At 42.2% G+C, this 25,134-nt stretch overlaps 1 protein-coding gene and 1 long non-coding RNA gene across 4 annotated transcripts; one reads left to right on the forward strand and one right to left on the reverse strand.

The window, feature by feature from the left end:
- The first annotated feature begins 83 nt into the window (after positions 1 to 83).
- LOC117738721 lies at positions 84 to 1,370 on the forward strand. The gene is made up of 2 exons (XR_004610110.1): positions 84 to 251; positions 819 to 1,370. It is a non-coding gene; the product is annotated as an uncharacterized LOC117738721 (long non-coding RNA).
- LOC117738719 (inactive phospholipase C-like protein 2) lies at positions 1,064 to 23,705 on the reverse strand. Of its 3 annotated transcripts, none has more exons than XM_034544784.1 (12): positions 23,093 to 23,705; positions 15,278 to 15,379; positions 14,705 to 14,854; positions 13,986 to 14,146; positions 12,757 to 13,225; positions 11,414 to 12,619; positions 11,086 to 11,335; positions 10,717 to 11,003; positions 9,675 to 9,878; positions 7,835 to 7,910; positions 2,455 to 2,564; positions 1,064 to 2,267 (listed from the first exon to the last, which is right to left on the reverse strand). In XM_034544784.1, exons 1-12 carry the CDS (start codon positions 23,411 to 23,413, stop codon positions 2,133 to 2,135), a joined length of 3,471 nt encoding a protein of 1,156 aa, XP_034400675.1. In that variant the 5' UTR covers positions 23,414 to 23,705; the 3' UTR covers positions 1,064 to 2,132. The 3 variants fall into 3 exon arrangements, 2 of the variants coding, with proteins under 2 accessions (XP_034400675.1, XP_034400676.1); XR_004610109.1 differs by lacking the exon at positions 1,064 to 2,267 and adding an exon at positions 3,859 to 4,030 and having other exon boundaries at positions 2,465 to 2,564; XM_034544785.1 differs by lacking the exons at positions 1,064 to 2,267; positions 2,455 to 2,564 and adding an exon at positions 3,663 to 4,030.
- Between the last annotated feature and the right edge of the window lie 1,429 nt (positions 23,706 to 25,134).

Consider the following 25,134-nt stretch of genomic DNA (forward strand, 5'->3'; position numbering starts at 1 on the left):
CTTCCTCAGAATATCATTGACTCTAATGTCCAGAACTTCAGAACTCCTGAAGCTGTTCATTTAAGAAGCTCATTTGTCTTTGTTGGTTGTCAGGGAAAAGACGCAAGGGGCTGTGGGAGGAGCAACAGACTGGGTGGAGACGAGAGCTTCAAGGTGAGATGAGGTGAACCTGAAAACCACTCCCGTCTCTACACAGCTGGAAATTGCAGCCGCATCCAAGGTGAGATCAGCGGATGCTTGACAAACTCAAAGTAAGGAAATGCCAGTAAGGTCAAAATAGTGTAATATTACTTTGATTATTGTTTTTAGTAAGTATAGTATTGACATTTTAAAAAATGTCAAAGTATAGTATGCCATAAAAGATATTACAACATCAGTATAGTAGGCCATAAAGGACTTGTATGCCATAAAAAGTCAAAGTTTAGTATGTTATGAAAAATATATTATAGCAATTATTTTAAAAAGCATATCGTATAGCATAAAAATGTTAAACAACAATATGGTATGTCATAAAAATATAGTCTGCGTCATAATATATATTTATATTATGTTGCAAAGCAGATATCAGGACAATATTATAGTCTGCTATAAGAAAAACATTTTAAAAAATGGCATAAATTATAAAGTGTAGGATAATAAGTAAAAGTTAAATTATTTTTAATATGTAATACAATTTTACTTTATGCCACATTACTTTTTTCATGTTTTTTTATTATACTATACGAGGAATTTTTGACATAATATATTATACTGTATAGTATATTCATAAAGCTAAGTTAGCTAACTTAATATAGATTGTGTCACTCCTTGTCCTTTAGTTTGGGTTTCGACACGCTGACATCCGTTTCAGCTGAGTTTCTGGATGCCTGAACGACACCGATGACGACACGAGAGGATGTGGGAGGGAACTGGGAGCCTGAGCGTGGTTTCCGCATGGTCCTAGTGCGTTTATAGGTCATATTCCCAGTCCTCAGCTGTCACCTCTACACTAAGCAGAACTTGCTTCATGTGTTAGCATGACTGAATGCACAAGTAAAAACAATAAAAGACACACAAGCACGAGTCATTTAAAAACTAGTTTATTTCCATCCCGACATTAAAGGAAGGTAATGGTGAACTGCAACCTTTTATGGAGCTGAACAGGTCGAGCCTCATCTACTGCACCGATGCCTGGAATGATTTCATTCAGGATCAATAACTTATGTAAAATATTCTTTACAGCAAAAGGATTGAAACTACATAGTAAAATACTGTACAGTGTTTTGCACACATAGTAAGCACTTTGCACATAACAGTATTTATTCCCTATGGCAGACATTTATAGATCTGGAGTTGATCATTATGGCGGGTAACTGGTTCAATTAGCACAAGAGCTGAAGGAAAATAGAAAAATATAGAATTATATGTGATAATATTTAGAGGGTTAAGTGCTTTGTGGCAAGAGAAAGGACCTCAACGTGATTGGATGAAGAGCAGCAATCCAGGACCTAGAAATGCTTAATGGCATTAAGATGGAGAGAGATATAAAGGGGCTGCACTGGTCCAAACAACGTACTGTTAAAATACTGAACACATTCAGACTCCTGCTCATCTCCTACTTATATAATTGAGAAGAAAATGACATTTGCTGGATGGTGGCTTTGAGAAGCACACGCTGCTAACATGTGACGGTGGCAGTTTTACAAAAGATTTGTATCACTTTTTTTACTGAGCGACGACATATTTTCCACCCTCTTCAAGACACATTGCACATAAGCGGAGATTGGTATATTTACAATTTAATGCAGCACAAATAACTTAGCCTTGGCTTAATGTCTAACTACATTCATCTTCCCAGCATTATTTATCTCTCATCTTGCGGCTCTCGAGTGTTATCTACGACAGGTGGGGGAGGGGCGGCGTGGCTGCATTTTGAAGACGTTTTGAGGACTTTCAGGCATTCATCAACTCTTCTTGTTCGTCCCTTTCAAAAACACAGTACTAGCTATAGCTCTCCCACAGCATTTTAAAAGTCTGACACTAGAACATTTTAATTACATGAAAAGGGTTCGTTACGAGGGCAATGTGGTCGTGTCCTCTTTCATTTGCTTGCTGTGTCGAGGGTCCTCTTGCACTCGCTAGTCCTCCTGGCTTCATCGGGTTTGGGAGCGGACTCTTCTCAATCCTACACTCTCCTTGGTAAGGTTCCCAGTCAAAGCAGCATCGTGGACCTGCTTCATGTTCTCCTGGACTTCAGCTTTGGCGTGCTGCATCAGGTCAGCCTGACCCTGAGAGAAAAAAAACAGGGGACATCAGGAGGGAGTGCAGTGAAGCAATGATAGATGGGGACAGGGGGCATAAGGGGAGGTTAAAAGAGAGCAAAAAGATGAGCAACTAGCTAGAGGCCAAAAACATGTTCTCGTGGTCGACCCCGAAGGCTGTTTGTGTTGTTTTGCATGAGCGCGTGTTACTGACCTTAAGGATGGTGATGTTCCAGCTGAAACTCTCCAGCGCCCGACTGACCTTGCGACCCCTCAGCCCCTCCTTCGCCGCCAGACTCTGCAGCTTCTCATGAAACTCCATGGCTAGAGCCGAAAATACACACAACCACAGCAGGTTACAGAGCGATGCTTTTTAGGAAACTTCATTTAAAAATAATTTAGAGATCAACCTGAAAAAAAATATAGCATGGTCAACTTATTATTCCTGTGTATATGTAATTGTACACAATAAGCATCATCCAAAAGATATATATATACACGTTTTTTTTTTTGTGATAAAGTATTGCCTTTTTGGATAAAAGGCAATACTTTATATTTGAATGGTAGATAAGATTACTATCCAGGTGCAAGAAGAACAACAACAATACTATTTGCACCTGTTTACATCCGGGTGTGTATAGCAAAGCACTCAGGTGTCCATTTACACATTAGAAACTGTATCTATATATGTAGCCAACTGTCGGCTAATGTTATGTATATTGTTCCTAAAGCTAAACAAGGAATTGTGTTGCCTAAACCTAACTGTGCCTGAAAATAATGATTAAAAAAACAAAATAAAAAGTCAACTTAAACTTAAACCACGGTCTCCTTGGTGAAAGTCATGATGCTCCCAACACATACTTTTTAACTCCTACTAATATTGTTGTTACTACAATTTATTTCCTTTTGTCCATCGAGTTATTGCTAAATTAAATAGCATAGTCAACTTGGCCGAAAACAGCCTGAGGATGGTTTGTATGCTTTGACGAATAATTGAAGTTGAGCAACATTTATATTTGCCGGTCTCTTGCCATGTGTGCAAACAGTAAACATTATTATAGACGTGTCAATATTCGACATTCATCGTGACCGCTGAATAACATTCTGAATGTCAAAACGCATCAATGCTGCATGTCAAAAATCCAGTATTTAGTGGAATGGCTTGGCTCTCTGGCTATTCATTCAATTCAGTTTATTTTGTATAGCCCAATATCACAAATTACAAATTTGCCTCAGAGGGCTTTACAATCTGTACACATACGACATCCCTGTCCCAGGACCTCACATCGGATCAGGGAAAACTCCCCAAAAATAACCTTTGACAGGGAAAAATGTGAAGAAACCTTCAGGAGAGCAACAGAGGAGGATCCCTCTCCCCGGATGGACATAAGCAATAGATGTCATGTGTACAGAATGAACAGGATTACAAAGTTACATAAACACATTACATGAATATGACAATGTATGAATGCAACTCCAATCCATGAAACAGAAGGAGGTAGAGAGGAGGGGGGGCGGGGCGTATAGGAGTATAGGAGATTCAGTAGGTTGCTCTCACACACACTATAGGACACACAGGGAGTATATGCTCTCTTCAGTGAGGAAGATGTTTGCTCACCTATTGCCTTTATTTCTCTTGATCACAAATTCTGACATCATCTTATCATCTTTTCGCCTGCATTCCTCAAACCAACCGGCCTTTGAGTTTCCATCCTCCACGTGCAGGCTTTTCTCCACCAACACCAGCATCTAGACTCTGGGGAGTCTCCAGTCTTCATCTGGGCCTAGGCCTAATGAAGAGGCTTCACATCAATCAAGCCTGATCTTCAGTCTTGCTTGCCACCCTCAATTAATTGTTGTACACTAATCCATTTCTACTCATTGAAACTCAAGCGTTGAGCATCAGATTTCACAAAGTGAGACAAGAAACAGAACGAGCAATGACGGATCCAAAGGAATGATGGAAAGTGGATGGAAAATCTGAGCTACAGAGAGAGAGAGAGAGAGAGAGAGAGAGAGAGAGAGAGAGAGCGCGCGCCATAGAAGTCGGTCCGCCTGCTAGTTGGAGTTTGTGCAATGAGATGTGTGTGTGTGTCTGGCTTCCTCTGACTGCCCCGGGCCACTGTCCCACTGTTACCATGGAAACCCGGAAGTGGCTTAACACAGGGCACACACCACTGCGAGCCATCAACGAGAGCCCAGACCTTAAATGTGCCAAGCTGGGGACCACACACACACACACACACACACACACACACACACACACACACTGAGAAAAGAGTAAACAGATTGGATGTGAATTTAACAATTCCTCACACAAAATCCCTCTTTGTCACTAAACGTCTGCAAAAACTGACACACACTTGCACACACATACGTTTGTCACTGCTCGACGTTCACACACACCTACAGACGTTGCTAGAATAATAACCTTTACCGCGTCGTTGCTAGGCAACTCAAAGCCTACGTGTCGATGTAATGTGTGTGTGTGTTTACGTGAGTCTATTTCCCTGTGAAACCAAGTGAAGCCAATGGAGGGAACATTATTAAAAAGCCAATACTTGGACAGTAAGCATACAGACAAACACACACAGAAATATGGTCCTCACCCAGAGGCCAAAAGGACATAGCAGGAAGAGCATCACATTCACTTCATATATATATATATATATATATATAAATCCAGATGTGAGTCTCACCACTATACAGGTCAGGGCCGTGGAGGAAAATCAGCTGCTCAACTGAGGTTATTAAAGCTTCATTTCACCTAAATTACAGAAAAAAGCATTCTTCCAAAAGATATCCCCTTATTTGGTGATGGTGGATAATAATAATTTGTTCATACTCATCAGACCATTCAGTGAGTCCTTAAGCTAATGGTGCATGTTAATCCATTATCAAAATTATATAACCATTACATAGTTTGTCCAACAGCTCATACTCACAACTTCTACTACAAAATGAGGCGTTCAGCAACTACGTTACAATTCTTTAACAGACAATTTTAAGGGAAACTTCTCCAAATGTTTGTTGTTCATGTATCTATTTTACAACCGAATATCAACTGATCTCATTTTTTAAAATCATTTTCTTAACTCTAGTATTGATTATGTGCTTTCAAATGCCTTTAGTGGTATTGCTAATACTTGATTTGCTTTACAGAAACACTTTACTGAAGTAAGGTGAATTATATTTTATTAGTAGTGATCACTACATTGAAACATGTCTTTTCAGGAGACACCGGATAAACCATTGACCTCCCTGTCTATTGTTTTCATTGGAACCACTAAGTAGCAGAGACTTAGCCCCACAGTGTGCTACGTTAATTACCCAGAATAATAAGGACATTGTTTCTGGAGAGACATAATATAAAAAAGTATATAAAAAGCAACTTCACACACCCTAAAAATCGTGTTATTTCTATCTGACCGCCAGTGATTTAAGTTCTCACTCTGGTGCAGTGATGTGGTTCCACCCTGGATGTGTAACGGTATGCTGACGCATCAATAATGGGTGTGATTTAATGTCGAGACTCGGGACGACCGCAAAATATTTCAGCGTGAAGTTACTTTTTGTAAAGTTTTCAGTGATAAAGAGACAGATATCTCAAAGCCTGGAAAAAAATAAAACCCAAACTATTTGCATGACTATAAACACCACAAAAACTAAGAGATAAAATTAGTGTTTTTTTACCGGCCCTTTGAGACACATTCTGATACTTCCTCTTCTCCCTTGGTGTTCTTGTCTTCCTCCCAGCGTTGCCTCTAGCTATCCATCTTCCCACGGCTTTCTTCTCCAGCTCTGTTTAACTCTCTCTGCTCTGATGTAATGGTGCAGATATCCATCTCTGCCACCAGCCGTCCCACGGCTCCCTCTGAGTGACCTGGTTATGCCTTCTCATTGCCAACCCCCTCTTCAAACACTGAGCTGAGGACCTCCGCCTTGGGATCACCTGATTGCCATCTTTACTCCGTACACACAGGAAGTGCTTTGTTCATAAGATCAGACCTCAGATACTTTAATTTCACATTTGATCAGATAGGCTAGTGCCAGTAAGTTCATCTTAAAAAGAGACACTGTGACTCCAGAAAAACTAAAATTAACTTCAGTTGAGGATGTAATGAGCTGTCTGGGAGCAAAGTGGGGAAGAGTGCAAAATTGTAAACAGCATTAATCTATGTTAAACACTCTTCCTCTACAATGGCCAAAACTGAACCATTATCTTCCTCTCAAAATATCAATTCACCCTCAGGTTTACCTTAATTTCTCCTTCATCTCCACTTTTCTATTCAGGGCAGGGTTGAAAAGCATTTCAAGCCACGCTGGTCCTATAAGGTCAACAAAATGTCCCACATAGTTTAACTTTGTATTCTGTGAACATGTTTTATGTTTGTTATTTTATGGGCCCTTCTAGGGATTGACATTATAAACTAGCATTAGCTATAAATGCTGTGATACATTGCATTGGATATTTGTTGTGCAAATCTCTATGTATATTGAGACTGAAACTGAAGTTTTATAAAAATCCACAGAACTATATAAGTTATGTGAATTTGTAAATGTTTTGCTTCTCCAAGCCCCTGATTAACACTTCCAAATTTCAATCACAGTGTCTCCTGAGTGACAGCTGAGGACTGAATTGAGGTGGGGAAGGGGGTGTGGGTACGAGTGAGTATTGGTGTTTGTGGGTTGTTTGTTGCCACTCTGACGACCGTCTGGCTGACTAATGTCAGATAATCAAGACGGTCCTGCTGAAGTAAACAAACCTCTGCCAAACATCACAGGTCAGCTATGGAGCCCTTCGCTTAACAGACGGAAGGAAGATCGATGACGGGAGCTGCACAAATGTAAACCCCCTAGATCCAAAACATACAGATAAACCGGACCAGTATGAAGACTTATTTACATGTAACCTCGCGTGACACATGCTCACTTTGGCAGATGCCTGCAGAAGATGTGATTGGAAACATATGGTGGGAGAGGACAGGAAAGTAAAGAGCATCAGAGGACAGAAAATACAAGGGACAGAAAGTAAATGGGATACAAGAAGAGCAGAGGAAAGGAAGGAATTAAATAAAACCGAGATACCAGGAGATTAGAGGAAAGAGCATAATAAAAAAGGAAAGTAAATGGGATAGGGGAGAGAGGAATTATAGGAAAGAAAATACAAGAAGAGGAGAGGGAAAGGGAGAACATGAAAAGAGAGACTTAAGGAGAACCCAGGAGAGGAAAGTGTAAAAGCAAAAACAAAGGACAGTGACAGAAAAGATGATACAAGGCAAAAGAGAAGAGAGAGAATGAGGGGAGCAGGAAGGAAAGACCAAGACAGTAAATTAGACGAAAGGAAAGAGGGTAATAGAAGAGAGGCAAAAGCAAAGGAGTAGAGGAAATGAAATGAGGGGAGTTGAGTTAAAGACAAAAGCAGCAGCTGCAGGGTGGACAACAGCACTGTTGAAGAGGCTATGTGGGAGTTGCCATGGGTGGACTGGGAACATGGACATGGTTTTCTACACACCATAACATATATATATATATATATATATATAGCAGCATCTCATACACACAGTGACACACACGCACACACGGCTACACACCCGTTGACTGTATCTGTAGGATCTTGTCGTAGATTCCATCGGAGAGCTCCATCACTGCTCTGCTCGCTTGAACCATCTGCAGACGGGGAAACATCTATTAGCATGTAGTGCACCATAAACCCTTTGCTAATCATCTAGTTCTCTGTGTGTAAAAGGCATGCACACATGTACAGCCTGTTTGATTGTCTGCTGTAAAAGGACACAATACACTACACAATAAATTGGTATAAATTGCATTAGAGAGGTGAAGATTCACAATTAAATAACACAATGTTGTTTCAAAATTGGTGATTGTTAAAATGACTCAATTAGCCAATTGGAGTTCGTACTGTTGGCTGGTTTTACCACTAATTGACACACACACACACACACACACACACACACACCCACACACACCCACACACACCCACACACCTTTCGACAAATAAGGGATTAACTACAGTACATAAATTTGACCAGATCCAATTCAACAAGACTCACACAGTCATCCTTATTTCCTGCCTCTGTTGTTTGCCTCTCCCTCCAGCATCATGATTGAGGTGTGCAATCCATTTAGGTGAACAACATTCAAATCTATGCTAATGTATTCAGCAAGCTTTTTCAACTCTGATCCGCTTGGCTGGAAATGTAAAGTGGCTAACCACACACAGAGACACACACAAACACACATTTTTACTAACACACAAATACACACATACAGTCACAGGTCTAGTTGCATAGCAGTGACAAACAACCCTAGTTAAATTAAAGTGTCATGGTTTATACACCGGCGCCTTAATCATAACTTAATAAGTCTAGAGACAGATCTATTTGTCTCTACTACAGCCTGTTTCTGGCTACAAACCCTATCTCTCTCTCACTCACACACACACACACACACACACACACACACACACACACACACACACACACACACACACACACACACACACACACACACACACACACTCGCTCTCTCTCTCTCTCTCTCTCTCTCACTTGACAGTTTCTCTATATTGGCAATTCATACTAACTGTCTATCAACCTACCCAAGAGACTCCTGGGGAATATCTAATATTAAACACAAACAAGTGCACTTTGAGTAAATATCAATAAAAAAAGTATTGCAGCAGTCAGACAAATGGCAGTACAGGCTAGAGTGCTGGACCACATATACAGGTAGGTGGCCTGTCACAATCTAACAAGACCCAGAGGGAAAAAGAGGTAGGAACTAAGAGATGAATGAGTGAAAGAAGGGATGAAAGACTGAGATAGAGACCAAAGGGAAATATGTTAAAGTGAGGACAGAAAGAAAGGCAGTCATTCTATTCTTGCAGCTGAGCAACCTAAACCCACCAAACAATCGGATTCATCCCGCCTTATTGACTATTTGATGAGCTGACTAACAGACCAATTGACCCCTCTGACCCCTATTTTTCTGCTGTCCCTCTTTCTCTCTTGGAAGGCTGGATTTATTTTTAGACATCATTAAATAAATGAAGTCTGTTGAATAACTTTCTCCTGGGTCAATGAAAGTTTATTTGGGTTGAAACACACAGTGCATTCAGGCCAAGGGGAGGATGTCGCCGATGTGTTTACCGGGCCTTGTTACTCCCAGGACAAACGGGAACGTTGTCTGCTACATAACAATGAGAGCCCACTTTGTGTTCCAGAATATATTGGTTGAAAAGGAAGCTTTTGTCTGGGAGGAGGGGTTCATTGTTAGGTCAAGTACACAGGAGACGGGATGTGGTTCGCTGATCTTTGTTGCTTTTGTTTGCGCTTTCTTTCCTTTTGATGTATTTAATAGATGAAAAACTCCATTTGGTGAACAACTATAAGTATGAAACTGTCTTCTCACCATTTCATAGGTGGAGACAACCCGACGAAGGACATCCGGTAGGGGCCCCTGGGGCTCCAGTGTGGGGTAGTGGTCAAGGAGGTTGAACAGTAGTAAAGGCGCCCCGTCTGGCCCTGACACCCTGGAGCCCAGAGCTAGGACGCACTGCATGAGGTTAGCCACCGCTGATACGCCACACAGCTCCCTGAACACTGCTACTGAGTTCTGGTGGGGAAAAAAAGAGGACCAAAAGATCAAATAACCTGCAAAGTTAAACACACACAACGTTTCCCAATCTTCCTCTTTCTTATTTCCTGACCCTGATGGAAAAACAGAAAATCTGTAAAATCTCATTCCCACTCTGTCTCCCACTTGATTTGCTTTCTCTCTCTCTCTCTCTCTCTCTCTCTCTCTCTCTCTCTCTCTCTCTCACACACACAAACACACACACACACACACACACACACATACAAAATCAAAAGTCACTTCTGCAAAAGAGCTTTTCGTCTTTTCCTCTCCTGCAGCTGTGCCGTTGTAGTAGTTCAGGTTGAAATCCATAGATGCATTGATGCGGATGCGGATGCCAACAGTCTCACCACACTGACTGAACATATAATTACTCTTTTTATTGCCCCAGGGTGACACACACAGACAAAATTGCTGCCAGGCTTTTTGGTTGGATCAGCTGTTTTTCAAGTATTGACTCAAATTTGACACCAGGTGTAGTCTTGCCTTTTCTTCTTGTCAGTTGTATATACAATAATCACTGTTAAATTTCAATACATCGATAATGAGCAAGAGAAATGAGATATCCCTTTTCACTCGCCAGTCACTTCCAATGAGCATGAGAAATGCTGATTATTTGGATCTATAATATGTAAGACATGTGTTAAAAACATCAGTCCAGTGCATCATATTCATAATGTTTGTGTTGTCTGACAAAGAGCCCAAAACCCATATTTAAAGAAGCAAATATTTGTTCGGATAAATGACTTGAATACAAATATTTATCAAACTTATTGTTGATTAATTTGTAGTAAGTCATTTTTTCACTCTTACTCACCTGCATATTTTCCCTCAGGTCCGTTGCTTCTCTCAGCGGAGGAGCAGCCATCTTGAAAACCTCATCTACAGCCCGGACCCCCAAGTCCCTCAGAGCTGTGTAGTCCCTTCCCTTGCGGGCCTTCCGCACAGACAGTCCCCTTTTGTGAGGCTTTCCCCCTCCCCTCCGATTGGTGAGGGCCACATGGACAAATAGCTTGGCGTGGGGAAGTTCCTCCCCTGTCAGAGACTGGAGTGGTATATGTCGGTAGCCCGGTTGAAGACACTCCAGAGGAATGGTGTACTGGCCTGTGATAGAAGGGAAATCACATTTCATTTGAAAAAATAAATAAAAATGAAAACATGTCCGGTCTGATTCACTCTTACAAACCTATGAACTCATCCCCTATGAAATCGTCATCCAGCACCACAAAGCGAACCATGGCGAGCTCCGGCAGGTTGATCTGGAACTCGAAGCTCTCATCAAAGACAGGATTGTCCCCATTCTGTGTCACCGTCCTGGTGCGGCGCTCTGTGCAGTCAGCTGGGATACCGTGGATCTCAACGTACACGTAGGGGTCCACCACGTCTCCTTTGGCCCCTGAACCACGCGGCTTGGGCAAGTTCTGGCCACTTATCACCTGGGAGGAAGAAACATAATCATGAGTTTCGAAGGATTGTTCCAGTTCATTAGAACTCTTGTGGTTATCCCAGCATACCTTCACATGGAGGAGCTGTGGAGACACACCAGGCACCGTGTCTCTGGTGTCTGCGCTGAAATAAGACACCTCCTGTCGCATGATAGCTGGCCTCAGAACGTAACCACAGTTCCCATTCTGCCGGAACCAGGCTGTGTTCAGGTCCATCATCAGTCCTGCTGTCTGAAAATTCATAGACACAATCTGGCAACCGCACTTCCACAGGTCCTGAGGGTTCATATTGCTCGAGTCAATACGCATGGGGTTGGGGTACACCCGTGACAGAAAATGCTTGTTGTGGTTGACAAATTCTCCAGGGCTCTCGCCAGCGAGACGCACGGCCAGTGACTCATGAAAGGAACACAGTTCCAAAGGGTTTTGGCTTTTGGATGATGTGGGGAAGTCAACGAAGCGGACCGAGCGGCAAAGAGTTACTAGGGCAGAGAGCTCCTTCAAGAGTTGGAATCGTTTGGGTGACTGAGTGACCGCTGTGAAAGAGACACTTTTCTGCACCATGTCCTTCTCATTTCCTCCAGGCGCTGCCACTCCACTGCTAACTGCTTTCATCCTTTGACACATCTCTGCCCCTTCATCCTCCTCACTTACCTCGCCGTCCTCGCCATCAGGATCTGGCCCCAACCTTTTACCCTTTAGTAGAATTCGTTGCCTTAGAGCATATGGCGATGGTAAGTATGACTCCCCTTCGTATGGCGGATCTGTGTATAACTTCTCTCCTAGTATCCTCATAAGATGTTGCCACATCACTTTCTGCTGTTTAAGTGAACAGTGGTTCTCCAGACATATTATTAATGGGTACTGCGAGGCCACAAACGCAAATTTTCCAATTGCTTCTAACACACAACGCAGGGCCAGTGGTGGTGAGAGAGTGTGTCCCGTACACACCACCGGATCCCCATCGGGGCCGTCCCAAACGTCCACTTCCACACATCGGCAACCCATCTTCAGTGCACGGATGTAGCCAGAGATGTCGGACAGACCTCGAAACTGGTCCTCGATGAGGTAGGTGTTGTGGGAGGAGCTGATGTAGTAGTGAGACAAAGGCTGGGACATGTCCTGGCACACGGTGTCATGCTCCCTGTCGAAGAGGTGGCACTCTGCCGAGGTGAGGTAGCTGGTGAAGCCGTCCAGTGACAGGTATCCCTCCTGCCGGCCCTCCTCGGATCGCTCGTGGGACTGGATGAGCTTCAAGCTGGTCTCCTCACTCACCTTGAGGTCACAGTAAGAGAAGGGAATTAAAAGATGAAGGACAAAACTGGAAAGAGCTGTAATAATGTAATAAAGGCTGAGTATATGTCTGACTTGTTTCCTGCTATTTGTGTACATGGTTGGTTCATGTTACCCACTTGAGTCATGCCTTGCTCAGCCTCGAGGAACCTCATCAGGTCTTTGGTGTCCAGGAACTCCTTGTTGCTCGAGAACTGCACCAACAGAAAGTAGATCTCCGGACGTGTGCAAAAGTCATGGAAGACCTCGATGAACTCCTGCCTGGTGACTCGCTCATTTCTTCCGATCAGTCTTTTGTTTTCAACATGTTCTTCAACTCCAGATTCATTATCGAGAGTGAGCCCACACATCCTCTCCCTGACTCTTTGAAGCTCTTTGAACCTGTGCTCCACTTTGCGGCAGCCGACCCCAGGGTTCACGCTCTGTATCAGCTTAACGGCCAACTGCAAGCGGATCTCTTCCTCAATGTCTTCCTGTCCATACGAATCAGCAGCAGAGGAGAACAACTGCTCCAGCCAGCCCAGACGAAGGCTGTCCTGACTGCTGGAGAGCATGTCCAGGGCATGTTTCCCATACTGCATCAGATACCTGGGGGAAGAATGGATAAGGCAGATGCAAATTCCTTACTATACGTATACATCACAAATATTTAGTTTTTTTGCTTTCAGCTGACATTCACATATAATACAATTTATGTAGCAGTAGAATAGCCCTCCACTAAAAGCAAATCTCAAAGGAGCAAAAGATGAAATCAGCTCACTGAGATCTCTCTGTTCCCCACATTATAATCAATAAAGGAGGACAACCAAAGCCTAAGATACAAGGAGATATCATGTTGGACTAACATCAAGGTCCTAATTAAATTAGCTAGATTAGTCCCTACCCCACATGTGCAAACCTTAGTTCAACCACAAATTAAATCCTTGTCATTTTGTGTTCATCTTCATGTACCAAGACTGTTACAAGAGTGAGACCGTGAGTTGTGGTTTTTGAGATTATGCTTCTGTGATAAAAGTGGCCTTTTCATTCACTTTATTTGATGAGTTCAGCACAGGGTCGTCCAGAAAAAAAGTGGAACTTGGCTCAAGATCAATTCAGATTTATGGGTGAACTAGTCCTTCCACAACCAAAACATCAACAATAGTTTGACCTAGAACACTTTATAAAGCAGTGAAGGTAATGTGGGAATATTGACAGTTGACAGACATTATATTTCATTGTACTTTATGACTGCTGAATAAATGTTTAGGAGCTCTGAGGATCAGAAGATTATTTCACTTAATTAAATGTGTGTTGTGTGTTTCTAGTACATATTACATTACAGGTGTATAAAAATGCTGTGTCATACCTCAGGCCCGTCACCCAAATGTTAGCCACTTCAGCGGAGTTGGCCACCAGGTCCAAGCTTTCATACACCTCTCCATAGATGATGGAGAATGCACAATCCTCAGAAATCTGCTCGTAAACTCCGCTGGTGCGGAAAGTTTCTGTGTTACGACCTGTCCGTACCTAGAGTGTGAGACAGCAAGTGATGCAAAAACAAGATAAAAAACAAATAAATCAACGGTGGCCTTCCTTATGATTCAGGGTTGTAAATATTTCCAATCCTTTAGTCTAAAAGACTCGGTGAGATCATTAATAAAGTGAGGGAGGGTAAATTTAGACCAGAGGTATTTAAAGAGAGAGAGAGGACTCTTAACACCTTCAGGGGAAGCTCAGTGAATGGAAGTGAAAACATATGACATTAGTTATTACATTGGTTATCAAACGAAGATCACATATAACATAATGTGTGTGAATTGGTTAAATAAATTGTTTAGAGATACAGTAGTTTGGGGGAATTTAGTTTTTCCCACCTCCCCAGAGTCATAAACTAATAGATGCCTTAGGACAGACCTTCTTTCTGTATTTGGTCTGACGTATCTTGCTTCAATTGTGTGAATCGTCTATAGGTTCAAATAACATAATCAGAAAGTAAACTATGTGTGGGGTCAGGGGGCACCGTTTTCCCAGCTTGTTAGGGCCACAGTCTCTCTAATTGAAACATTTCTTTCTCTGGACACTGACCTCCCTGATGGAGGCCAGAGAGATGCGGGCTTTGTCGGACTCCTTTTTGGATGGCTCCCAGCATAGAGCCTGGAGGCCGGCGTCCAGCAGGTAGTAACGCAGGTAAACACGGGAGTTGGTTCGGATTTTCTTAAGCTCAATCCCCTCAACCTGAAACGAATAAATGAAGTTGTCAACCGTTGATTTTGAGTGTAACGCTCACTCGATTTCACTTCTGAACAAGCTGTTGTGTTTGACAGTCTCAAAAGCCTTTGGTCTAACAGTAAACTCTTGATGCATAAAAAGGGACATTCAATATTTCATGTACAGATAAATACATATGCAATGCAAGATAAATAAACCACTTTGCAATATCAACAACCATTCAGTCCGACTATATTATATAATCTTTTACTTATTTATTATGTTTTGATTACATATTTATTATACTTGTTTTTCTACTTATGTCTCTTGCTTGGTTGTTTGCACTATCCACTATGTTGCTGTAATCCCGCAAATGTCCCCGCTCTGGGACTAATAAAGGATTATTTTATTTTATATTCCATGTCAAGGTTTACAACGTGGCTGACCCACCATGGAGTGGATACAGTCTGCAGCACTGCTGATCTTCTTTTCTGACAGACTGCTGCTGAAGGACACCGTCTTCTTCCTATCCCGACCAGCACGTGACCCATCCTGATGAGCAGGAAGGAGAGGAAGGATGAAAGGACGGCATGGATAAAGAGAGGAGGAGGGAGGGGGTTGCAATAAGAAGAAGACAAATGAGTACAAAGAGAGAGACTGACAGACAGTTATACCTCTGAACAGTATTCTTTGCTTGGGCATGCCAAACATTTTGTTCCCATCCAGAATGGATCTCCATGGATTAAAAGGCATGTCAGTTTATATAACAATATATAAACACAGATTATTTGGTCTACTACATAGAGCCTCCTCCTCCCAATCTGTTGTTTGTCCTGATACTAAAAGCCTTTGCTTGCCCTTGCCTTTCACTATAACGCCATTAATCATACCTGACCAGACAGAGGCAGCGGCATTCTAATTCTGCCCCTCCGCCACGACGCTGGCAGACCCAATCAGTTTATCTGAGCTCACCATCGCAGCTCAGCCGTCTGATTTATTGATCGATCAGATATCACCCCCACAGAGAACAGATAAGAGCATATATGTGGGCAAAGTTATTCAATTACGGATATATTAGAGTCCTAATTAAATCCAATCAAAGACCTAATTGAAGTTAATGTAAGGGCTAAGCAGGATGACATAACTGTAGTTGATTCAATCCTACGAATCACTGAGGACACCAACACACTTAACATACTACTGTCTTACTTACGTAGGCCTATAAATCTCAACCAGGGAAGCAACAAGTAATAAAATGTAATCTTTAAATGTAATTCTACATTTAAATCTGGTAAGATTCTGGATTTTCTTTGTGAAAATAAAAAATACCTTGAAATATACTGTAAGTTCACGAGGGCTGTAACTAACAACTACCTTCATTAGCGATCAAACCGAAACTTTATTCCAATCTTCATATACATACAGGTACATACATGACATCTGACCTCTGCATAGCGCCTGGGAGCAACCTGAGGGTTCTAGGAAAGAATGTGTGATGTTGATGAACATTAACAACCCTAGCTTTAATCGAATAATTGTTTCATCTTCAATTGTTTCTATTCAATGGTTTCTTTGTTTTATATCGATTAATAAACTAACCGTTTCATTCTATTTCAAATGAAAAAGATATGTATTTATTATCAGTCACGGAAGTTCATTTGCTTTTGAAAAATGTCAGAAAAATACAGTGAGTGCAGATATATTTGCCACTGTAAAATCAAATCCAGCAGTCAGTTAGTATATTTATCATATATCCTGCCATTTATTCCTCTCAGCCATGCTCATGTATATTTCCCGTACTGTCATTGTCTGGGGCTGTCAACCCTAATATCAGCTGTTTAAATCCATCCAATAGCACAGCGACAGACCTACACTGTTAGCCTATCATCTACCAGCTGTCTCTTTTAAATATGATTCTCTCGATACCTTTGGGACATTCATGCTGCGGTTACACGAGTTCCTCCACCTCCCCGTCACCACCCATTCTTTGCATACTCATCAGCTTCATTGTTTCATCATTTTAACAGCCTACCAGTCTCAGTAGGATCATCAGCCACCACCAACACCAGTGACTCGACTCCACAGAGGGATTTCTGTTGCTGCGGCTCAGGGAAGACTCAAGATCTCCCAGTAGGATCGAAGTGCCAACGGCTTTCTGCCAATACTTCATTCTCTGTGATCATAAACAATTATCTTATCTTCGTCAAAGTGTCTCAAAGTGTCTCAAATAAGATCTGGTGTTTCTTCTAAATAATATGAATGAATATGTGAGAGAGAGAAAGCATAACTCACAGAGGATCAAAAGGTTTCCCTCATAAGGCCCCTAACCATCACAAATCCTCATAGAATTAGCTCATTAAGACGGAGAAGTGTTTCCAATGGCGACAAGTTTTTTTGTGCCAACGCGGTGAGGGAGGCGGGGCTCTCAAAATACGCCTGGTGCCTTGGGGCATGATAGAGGGGCTGTGGACAGAGAGACAGTAAGTCTTTTCTTCAAGACCCACCTTTTATTCCTACTCTGAAAACGGCAGGGAGCTAAAAAAGATTTGAACAAAATAAAACACTGACTTGATTCAGTGTTCTCACTATAAAGCGTCATTCACCCTTTGGAGTATTTCAGCAACACCTCTAAAATAAGAAGACTCAGATTCGCCACACCAACAGCATTTATTTGTAAAAAAAGCCCCCAATTTGAATATGAAAGCTCATGGGAAATTCCTCAGTGATGCAGAGCCAATACTTATTGACTTACAAACACCTAAACCTTCATAGAGGATACAGTACCACTCCAATCAGTTCCACTCTCTCATCCCTTCATCCAGTGTGGTGACAGGCACCAGAGATTAATGTTGGTCTCAATCTATATGTCTTCCTGTGTGTGTGTGTGTGTGTGTGCGTGTGTGTGTGTGTGTGACATTAGCGGTAATGGTCCTCGTGTGGCTGCACCAGCACCAGTCACAGTGCATACAATACCCATTTAGGAAATTCACATCAGAACAAAATGGTCTCCACAGACATGCACTATGTGACCAGTAACCAACACGTCATTCTTGATTAATAGACAAGAGATGGACAAATAGGCATTCCCTTAAAAAATCGAATAAACCTCATATGGTGCGTGTGTTTCACAAGCTGTGTTTGCAGCGGGGAAAACACCAGTATTCTCCCAGGGGTCTGTTCAACAGTTGAGATTTCATTGTCTCATGTGTGGAGGATGTCCTGCATGTGTACCTCTGTTACGCCTCCGACACAAATGTACTATAAAGAGAGAGACACAACCAAACAACGGTGACGTCACTGCAGACTGATATCCTGACAAGATGAAACTGGAGGCACAGATTAACCTGTAAGAGGATAAACACATGAATAGAATACTAAGGTAAATGTATTGAACTTTCCATGCAAAAGAGGCACACATTGCCTCAGCAGATTAGAGTACAAACACAGACACACACACACACACACACACAGTGAACAAAACAACTTCAGCCTCTAGACCCTGATCAAATAAAAATGAAATCCATTTTACTTCAATCTCTGTGAGAATGTACTCTATGTTTCATGTTTCCGTCACAAAAGCCCTATTTTGTTTTTCTGACTGAGAGGAAGATGAGTCTTCACTGCGCTTCAAAACAGGAAGCCGCCTGTCAACTCGTCGCAGAGCTTCCTGTTGCTTCACTGAGGGCCAAGTGAAGCGACAACACAGAGGACAAAGAAACTGAGAAAGAAAGAATTCTCTATGCAGTAATACAGTAACGGCAGATGTCACTGTTGGGTGAAAACCTCATTACTCCTAATTCTAATTATTGATCCTTTTTATTTATTTTTAGGTGTAACACATATGTGAGCCCACAAAGTGATTTATTCATTACCTAAGATTACTGTGAATACATTTGGAAAATTGATGACTAATGTCCCTGATGGAACATGATTGAACTGGCGGGACAGATGGATGGATGAAGGGCGAGAGAAATGGGGAAGACTGTGTGGCAGCGCAGATTAGATGCAGTTATCAGAGAAGGACCCACAAGAAGACAGAGACACATCACAAAAAAATGTAAAACTTAAGAAAAGAACACAGATAAACAAAAAAAATAAATAAATAAAGGAGCTTTTTGGTAGATTACTGTCTCTGTCTTCATGCGTACAGAGCCCTTGGTATTTGCCTGTAGCATGGCCTTTATTATGATGTATGAGAGTGTATGTTGATATGGATGCAACACACTTCAATCACTAATTACAGCATCTCAGAGTCAGCAGAATGAAGATGAAAGTCATTAGTGGGTGTCATCTTTGATCCACTAATTAAGACAAACAGAAAATCTGAGAAAGAGAGATGGTTGTTAAATGGAAGAATGTAAAGAATAGAGGAGTGAGAAGGGCGGGGAGGCAGATCTGTCTTCCCTCTCGCCTTGTGGGTTTGACGGCAGATGAAGGATGATTAATGGCATAGTTTATTCCAGTGCCTCTCACCCTGGAGGGGGGGTTGGAGGGTGATTCAGTGGAAACGTGAGATGATGTATGGAATGTCCAAAATAGGCCTTCAATAAGAAAGGTCGGGAGTCTACTATCAAGATGTACTATTTCATTTAAAGATATGAGGAGATTTGTTTTGAGGTTTATTTAAGTTTCAAAGCAATAACTTCATCTTAACACTCGCTTCAGGGAGCCAGCAGCCAGCCGTATGTGTGTGCATATAGTTCTATTCATTACATTATACCAAGGCTAAGGAATAATTGCTCCTGATTGGCTGGCAGGTGTCCATTAAATCTGTATAGTTCCATTCAACCACACTGCTCTGAATCACAAGGCCATTACACTGCAGGTAACCATAGCAACAACAATGATGCTTCTTCCCATGCTCTTATACCGAGGAAACTCACCTTAATGTGGGTTAAAATGGATGAGAACTTACACACAATTGCACACATGTGTGAATGCAGTAGAGGACAAGACATTAGTGTTAAACAGGGCGCAGGAAGCACTATGTGGTCTAGTCATTCTGTCAGCGGCTGAATGTATGAAGACTGTTAAACAAAAAATGTGGTGAGCATTCACAGGAACTGAACTGCTCAGTCGGCCTATAAACCCCTGCCCTCGTGGCAAGTAGAGCTGCAGATGCTCTTTTTACACCTCAAACCTTTGAAGTCCCACGAACGCTGCAGCGCACACACAAACAGTCACAGACACAATCAAACACGTAAAGCACACAAAATGAAACAAGAAAAGGTTGACTTGAAAAGGTCGTCTTCTCAGAGACCTAACCACGACTTCAGCTGACAAACGTCACAGCTGCATTTACTGAAGAAAGAGGACCACTAAGACTATGAACAGGCGGTTGGAGCCTTGAGTCAGGCATCAATGATCAAAGCGCCGAGTGGGGTTTCACACGCCTCAGTGATGACTTGAGGTGAGGCTCAAAAACAGGCACAAACTCAGAGACACACATGCATGGCTGGATGTATATCATGAATCACCAGAGCGGATCAGAGTAGTAGCATGTCCTGTGGCTCCATCACAATCAGGGTGAGAAGGGTTATCCACTCCCTGTACTGTGCAGGGGTCATTATATGCAGGCTAAAGTAGTTCAAAGCAGGCTAAATATGTTGATTTGAACTGCAGGGGGTGCTCATGGCTGCTCTGACTCAACCAACCCCAGCTGTGTGCTAAAGCCTCTGGCTAATGCTGCTCTCTCAGTCTGAGGGAGAAACACACACACAAGAAGACATTAAACAAATGTGCACACAACCCCATTAGACATGAATACTGATGAAGGTACACACACAAAAAAAGCTGTCTAGTAAAACAGGTCTCAAAATGTCATGCAAGTTAAAGGAAGCCAAACATTTTGGGAAATATAGTTGTTTAGCTGTGAGATTAACTGTTCATGTCTGTCGGCTAGATGTGATGCTGGAGCCAGGAGAGGGTTAGCTTAGCTTAGCATAAGGTCTGGAAACAGCCTGGCTCTGTCTACACTACCGTTTTTCTGCAAAGCAAATAAACAAGATATAATGTTTTAATTAGTGAGCTTTACAGGTGCTGTGCAGATGGGTTACCTTTGTACGGAGCCAGGCTAGCTGTTTCTCTTAATGATGAGCTAAGCTAATCTTTTCCTGCCCCCAATGTCATACTGAATAAGTAGTGTTAATCTTCTCATCTAACACTCAGCAAGAAAGCAAATGTATGCAAATATCCAAAAAGTGTTTGTACAATTCCTTACGTTTTCAGATAAGTTGAAGCATTGCTGTCTCCTTTAAGAGTTGAGACAAGTATTGGCCTATGTGCCTTTAAGACATAATTATATTATATTAAAATGCACTGCTTTTCTTGATTTTCTTAATATCTCCAAACCAGAGACTTTGGGGATGGATGGTTTGTTGTACATTCTCTCTCACACACACATACACATGCCAACCATGTGTTTCTGAGTAATATGGGAGCAAGAACGAATAAATGAGAGGACAGCGGAGAGCATTAAGGACATATTGATGAAATACAATTAAAAGGTACTCTCATTACCTTAGCCGAAGCAAACAGGAGCGTGCGCGCACACGCGCACACACACACACACACACACACACACACACACACACACACACACACACACACACACTGGACATCAATCACATGACTGGAGTCTGGAATGTCAGGTTTCCTGTTTATATGCCTTTATAACACCACATACTCCCATTGTGTGGAATCCTGAGCCATAGGAGCAGTTTGGGAAACAGACCGGTGTGTTGACAGGTGGATTCATAACTCTGACCTCCATCGATCAAGCCTCAGGTGTCTGGGATTCTAAATACAAGTATGTTTATGGTATATACTGCTGTGATGGATGGTTTGCTGCACATCCTCAGCATTAACTGTGCCCACTGAATGTGGACTAATCAAATATATCATCATACCATAAATGCATGCTTCAATACACGGGATGCATATGCAGTGCATTTCCCCCACGCTGTCTGGATGCAGAGCCAGGACTTAATTAACACAATCGCTGACCCATAATGAAAGGCCAGAACTTCACTGAAGCAAACAGACGTTTTTAAATCCTCTATGTCGGCTGCAATGTCATAACACACAGAAAACAGACAAGAGCAGGTCTGTGTGTGGTCAAGGAGGTGAGGAACATTTGTGAGTGTGTGTGTGTGTGTGTTTCAGTGAAAGAGCGCTAGAAAGTTAGGTGTCATCACCAACTGCTCATAACTTAATAGCAATATTGCAACATGAACCCTGCAAGGAAATTGGCCAACTGGCCGGCTTCCTGCTTGCAGAGTGGGAGCCAATCAGACACAGACGAAGCCATGTTTGAATAATCATGTCTTTACAGGCAATAGCTCTGGAGACAAGCAGCAACTCAATACAAGACCTCCCACATGTCTTTAAGGCAGAAATCATAAAAGCACAAAGTCAGCAGACAAGTTATTGATTAAATGTTGATGATAATACTTTACAAAAAAAGTAAAAAAACGAAACTAAATTGCTGAGTGTGATATCTTTGTCAAGGACTCAATATTAATAAACTTGAGATGAGAGCTCAGATCAGCGTAAGCAGCAGGGTTAATTGGACAGGCTTATTCAACTGTGAGCCACACAGGGAGGGGTGCAATTTATCATTTTAATCAAAGACTACAGCAGGTGAATTCACATTTTAGGTCCTCCTCTCCAGCTGATGGAATCCTAATAAGTGACATTCCCTGCTGTAGTCTGTGACTGGAGCAACGCCTTCCCTGCACACATCAATCCATATGGCACATATGAATGAAAAGCTCTGACATTGAGTATTTTCCTGTGAGGTCATACTCAAGACTTGGGGTCTAAATGTTTGATAGGCTGTTTATGAACTCACTATCATCTTAAATGTGTCCTGATGTCATGAAAACACTACTCATTTGTCCAACTTTCTTCAACAGCATTGAAGAAAGAAGATGGGGAGACTGAATATTCTGCTATTCGACAGATGGAGAGGAAGCTGACAGGAAGCAGAGTCACAATATTAACCGTTTCAAGTTGCATGAGTGTCTCCAGAGGTGTTGGGGAAGAGCCACGTGTATTTACGAGGGTGTTGAGTCACACCATGCTTTGATAGTGACTTTGTTTGTTTATTGTTTTTATTCCATCTAATATCACCGTGATATCTTACTTTATCTCGCCTTGTCTTATATGGTGTTAATACATTGCTCATTAATTCAGGTCTAGGTAACAGTTTGCATTCATAAGTGTTTCCTCCTATATTTCACCCCGAAGGAAATGATGGCCTACCTTGATGAGACTGCTGCGTCGAGGGATCGGTTTAGAGGCTAAATCCGACCCCGCGCTCTCCCACGTCGGGGACTCGCAGCTGGATTCCTTTCGGATCCTCTTCACCGTGTCTGACACGCCGCAGTTTCCGTTTGACACCGGCTCCCCTCGGCGCGTCTCCGGGCTCACTCCGGCTCCTCCCGACGCAGCTTTCCAGCCAGCAACCGGTTGACCGACGGCGCTCTTGTTATCTCCGAATTCAGCCATGGTGACACTTTTGTTGGGGTGGGCTGGGGTGGGCTGGGGGGCTGGAGGGGTTCTCAGATCTCTTGAAAGCGACATGGCTCCTAACGCAACAAAGGTGCACGCGGATTCAGGCGTGCCATCGTGTGAAGTGAACGACAGGCGACCATGCGCAGAGGAAAACTTCTCTCTCTCTCTCTCGCTCTCGCTCTCGCTCTCGCTCTCTCTCTCGCTCTCGCTCTCTCTCTCTCTCTCGCTCTCTCTCTCGCTCAGTGTCTTCCTCCTACACACACACGCGCGCACACGCACACACACTCACTGAGGCGGGTGACAGTAGGAGAGACAGCTGAGCGACAGCAGTGACCGACACCACCTTCGAGACGTCCACCGCCAACACATCTCCGCGATAGCTGGGTGTGAGCTTGCGTCCAGGAAATGCACGCGCAACGGAGGCTGCCTGCTCCTCCTCCGCCTCTTCACGCTGTGCTACAGAACAACGTGCAGTATCAGGATGGTTTATAAGCCACGGACGTTTGAATAACGCCCCTGCACGCCGGGGTTGCCAGGTTGTGAAATCTCTGTTTGATATAGTTTATTTCTAGAAAAAGTCTGCAGACTATCTTGACCAGTATCCATTTAGGCCCACTAACAACTGTTTTTACATGTATAACGGCATTGACCCTATATTATTTACTTGTATTGACATTCATTAATGACTTATAAACATTTGTAACTGCAGGCATGGCAATTAAACCCCTCTATTAAAGACTTATTAACAATCATCAATACAAATCTGACAATCAAATGCCTTCATTAGTGACTTATAAACATTTAGAACAGAATGCCTTATATTAAAAACCTATTCATTACATTTTTACATTCATAACTGCATATGTAATTATAAAACCCTCTATGAATGACTAACATTCGTAAGACTTGATATTAAAAACCCTTCTTAATTACTTGACATCCTGATTATGTCATCCTTCTGTATGAGAAAGTAAACTGTTGTCAAGGTACTTTTACAGTTTAGACTTTAGACAGTTTAGACTCAAATTAATATTCTTTTGAAATGCATATTTGAGACAGTCCTCTGCACCAACTGCGTCTCTAAAATTCAATTGAAATCAAGGTCATGGATGTTCCTCATGGATTCATGGGGACATTGTGATGCATTGCTCAGGGAGAATTGCCAAGATACCTTCCTCAAGGGTAAACGCCAAATAAAATGAATGAGTTGATGTGAAATAATTACCAGAACACAATTGTTACACAGAGAGCAGTGCATCCAGGTCCTATGTTGCCTGGACTGCAGGGTTTCTGTGACTCTGCAAGACAAACACCACACTCTAAATAGCTGAAATGATGTTGCTTGTTGACACACAGTTATACCAATACTTACACAAATCAAGGTCAGTACCATATTCACTGACACAAAACCAATGTGTTGTGTGATTTATGTGATGAAAGTTCCCACCATTTTCACTGTAACTTATTATGTACTATAATAAAACACAGTCTCATATAGAGTTCATCTTTTAGAAGAACTGTGTCTGAAAACACAGGATGTTCTTCTATTTCATTGTCAGCTCAACATTAACATAATTTAGCAACTCCAATAAAAGCTTCCACTGGGGCGTCCTTGTTCAGAGAACTGAAGTATAATTTGTGTAGTGAGTAAACAGGGTGTCACATTCTCATAAAATGTTGGAGAACATGTCAGTGTTTTGCTTCTCCTGGCGGTTCAGTTTGCTCATTTCATTCATTTCAGGGAAAAGATCACGTAGCTTTCCAGGACGCTCTTTCTGGAGGACATTTAC

Source organism: Cyclopterus lumpus, chromosome 11, assembly GCF_009769545.1.
Source record: "Cyclopterus lumpus isolate fCycLum1 chromosome 11, fCycLum1.pri, whole genome shotgun sequence".
In the NCBI taxonomy this organism is placed as follows: Eukaryota; Metazoa; Chordata; class Actinopteri; order Perciformes; family Cyclopteridae; genus Cyclopterus; species Cyclopterus lumpus.

Excerpts from the sequence above, each read along its gene's own strand:
- LOC117738719 (XM_034544784.1), bottom strand. The coding sequence starts at position 23,413 with ATGTCGCTTTCAAGAGATCTGAGAACCCCTCCAGCCCCCCAGCCCACC. Across the intron at positions 14,147-14,704 it reads CTCTGGCCTCCATCAGGGAG|GTACGGACAGGTCGTAACAC; the intron begins GTCAGTGTCCAG and ends CTCACACTCTAG. Across the intron at positions 12,620-12,756 it reads CTGAGCAAGGCATGACTCAA|GTGAGTGAGGAGACCAGCTT; the intron begins GTGGGTAACATG and ends TGTGACCTCAAG.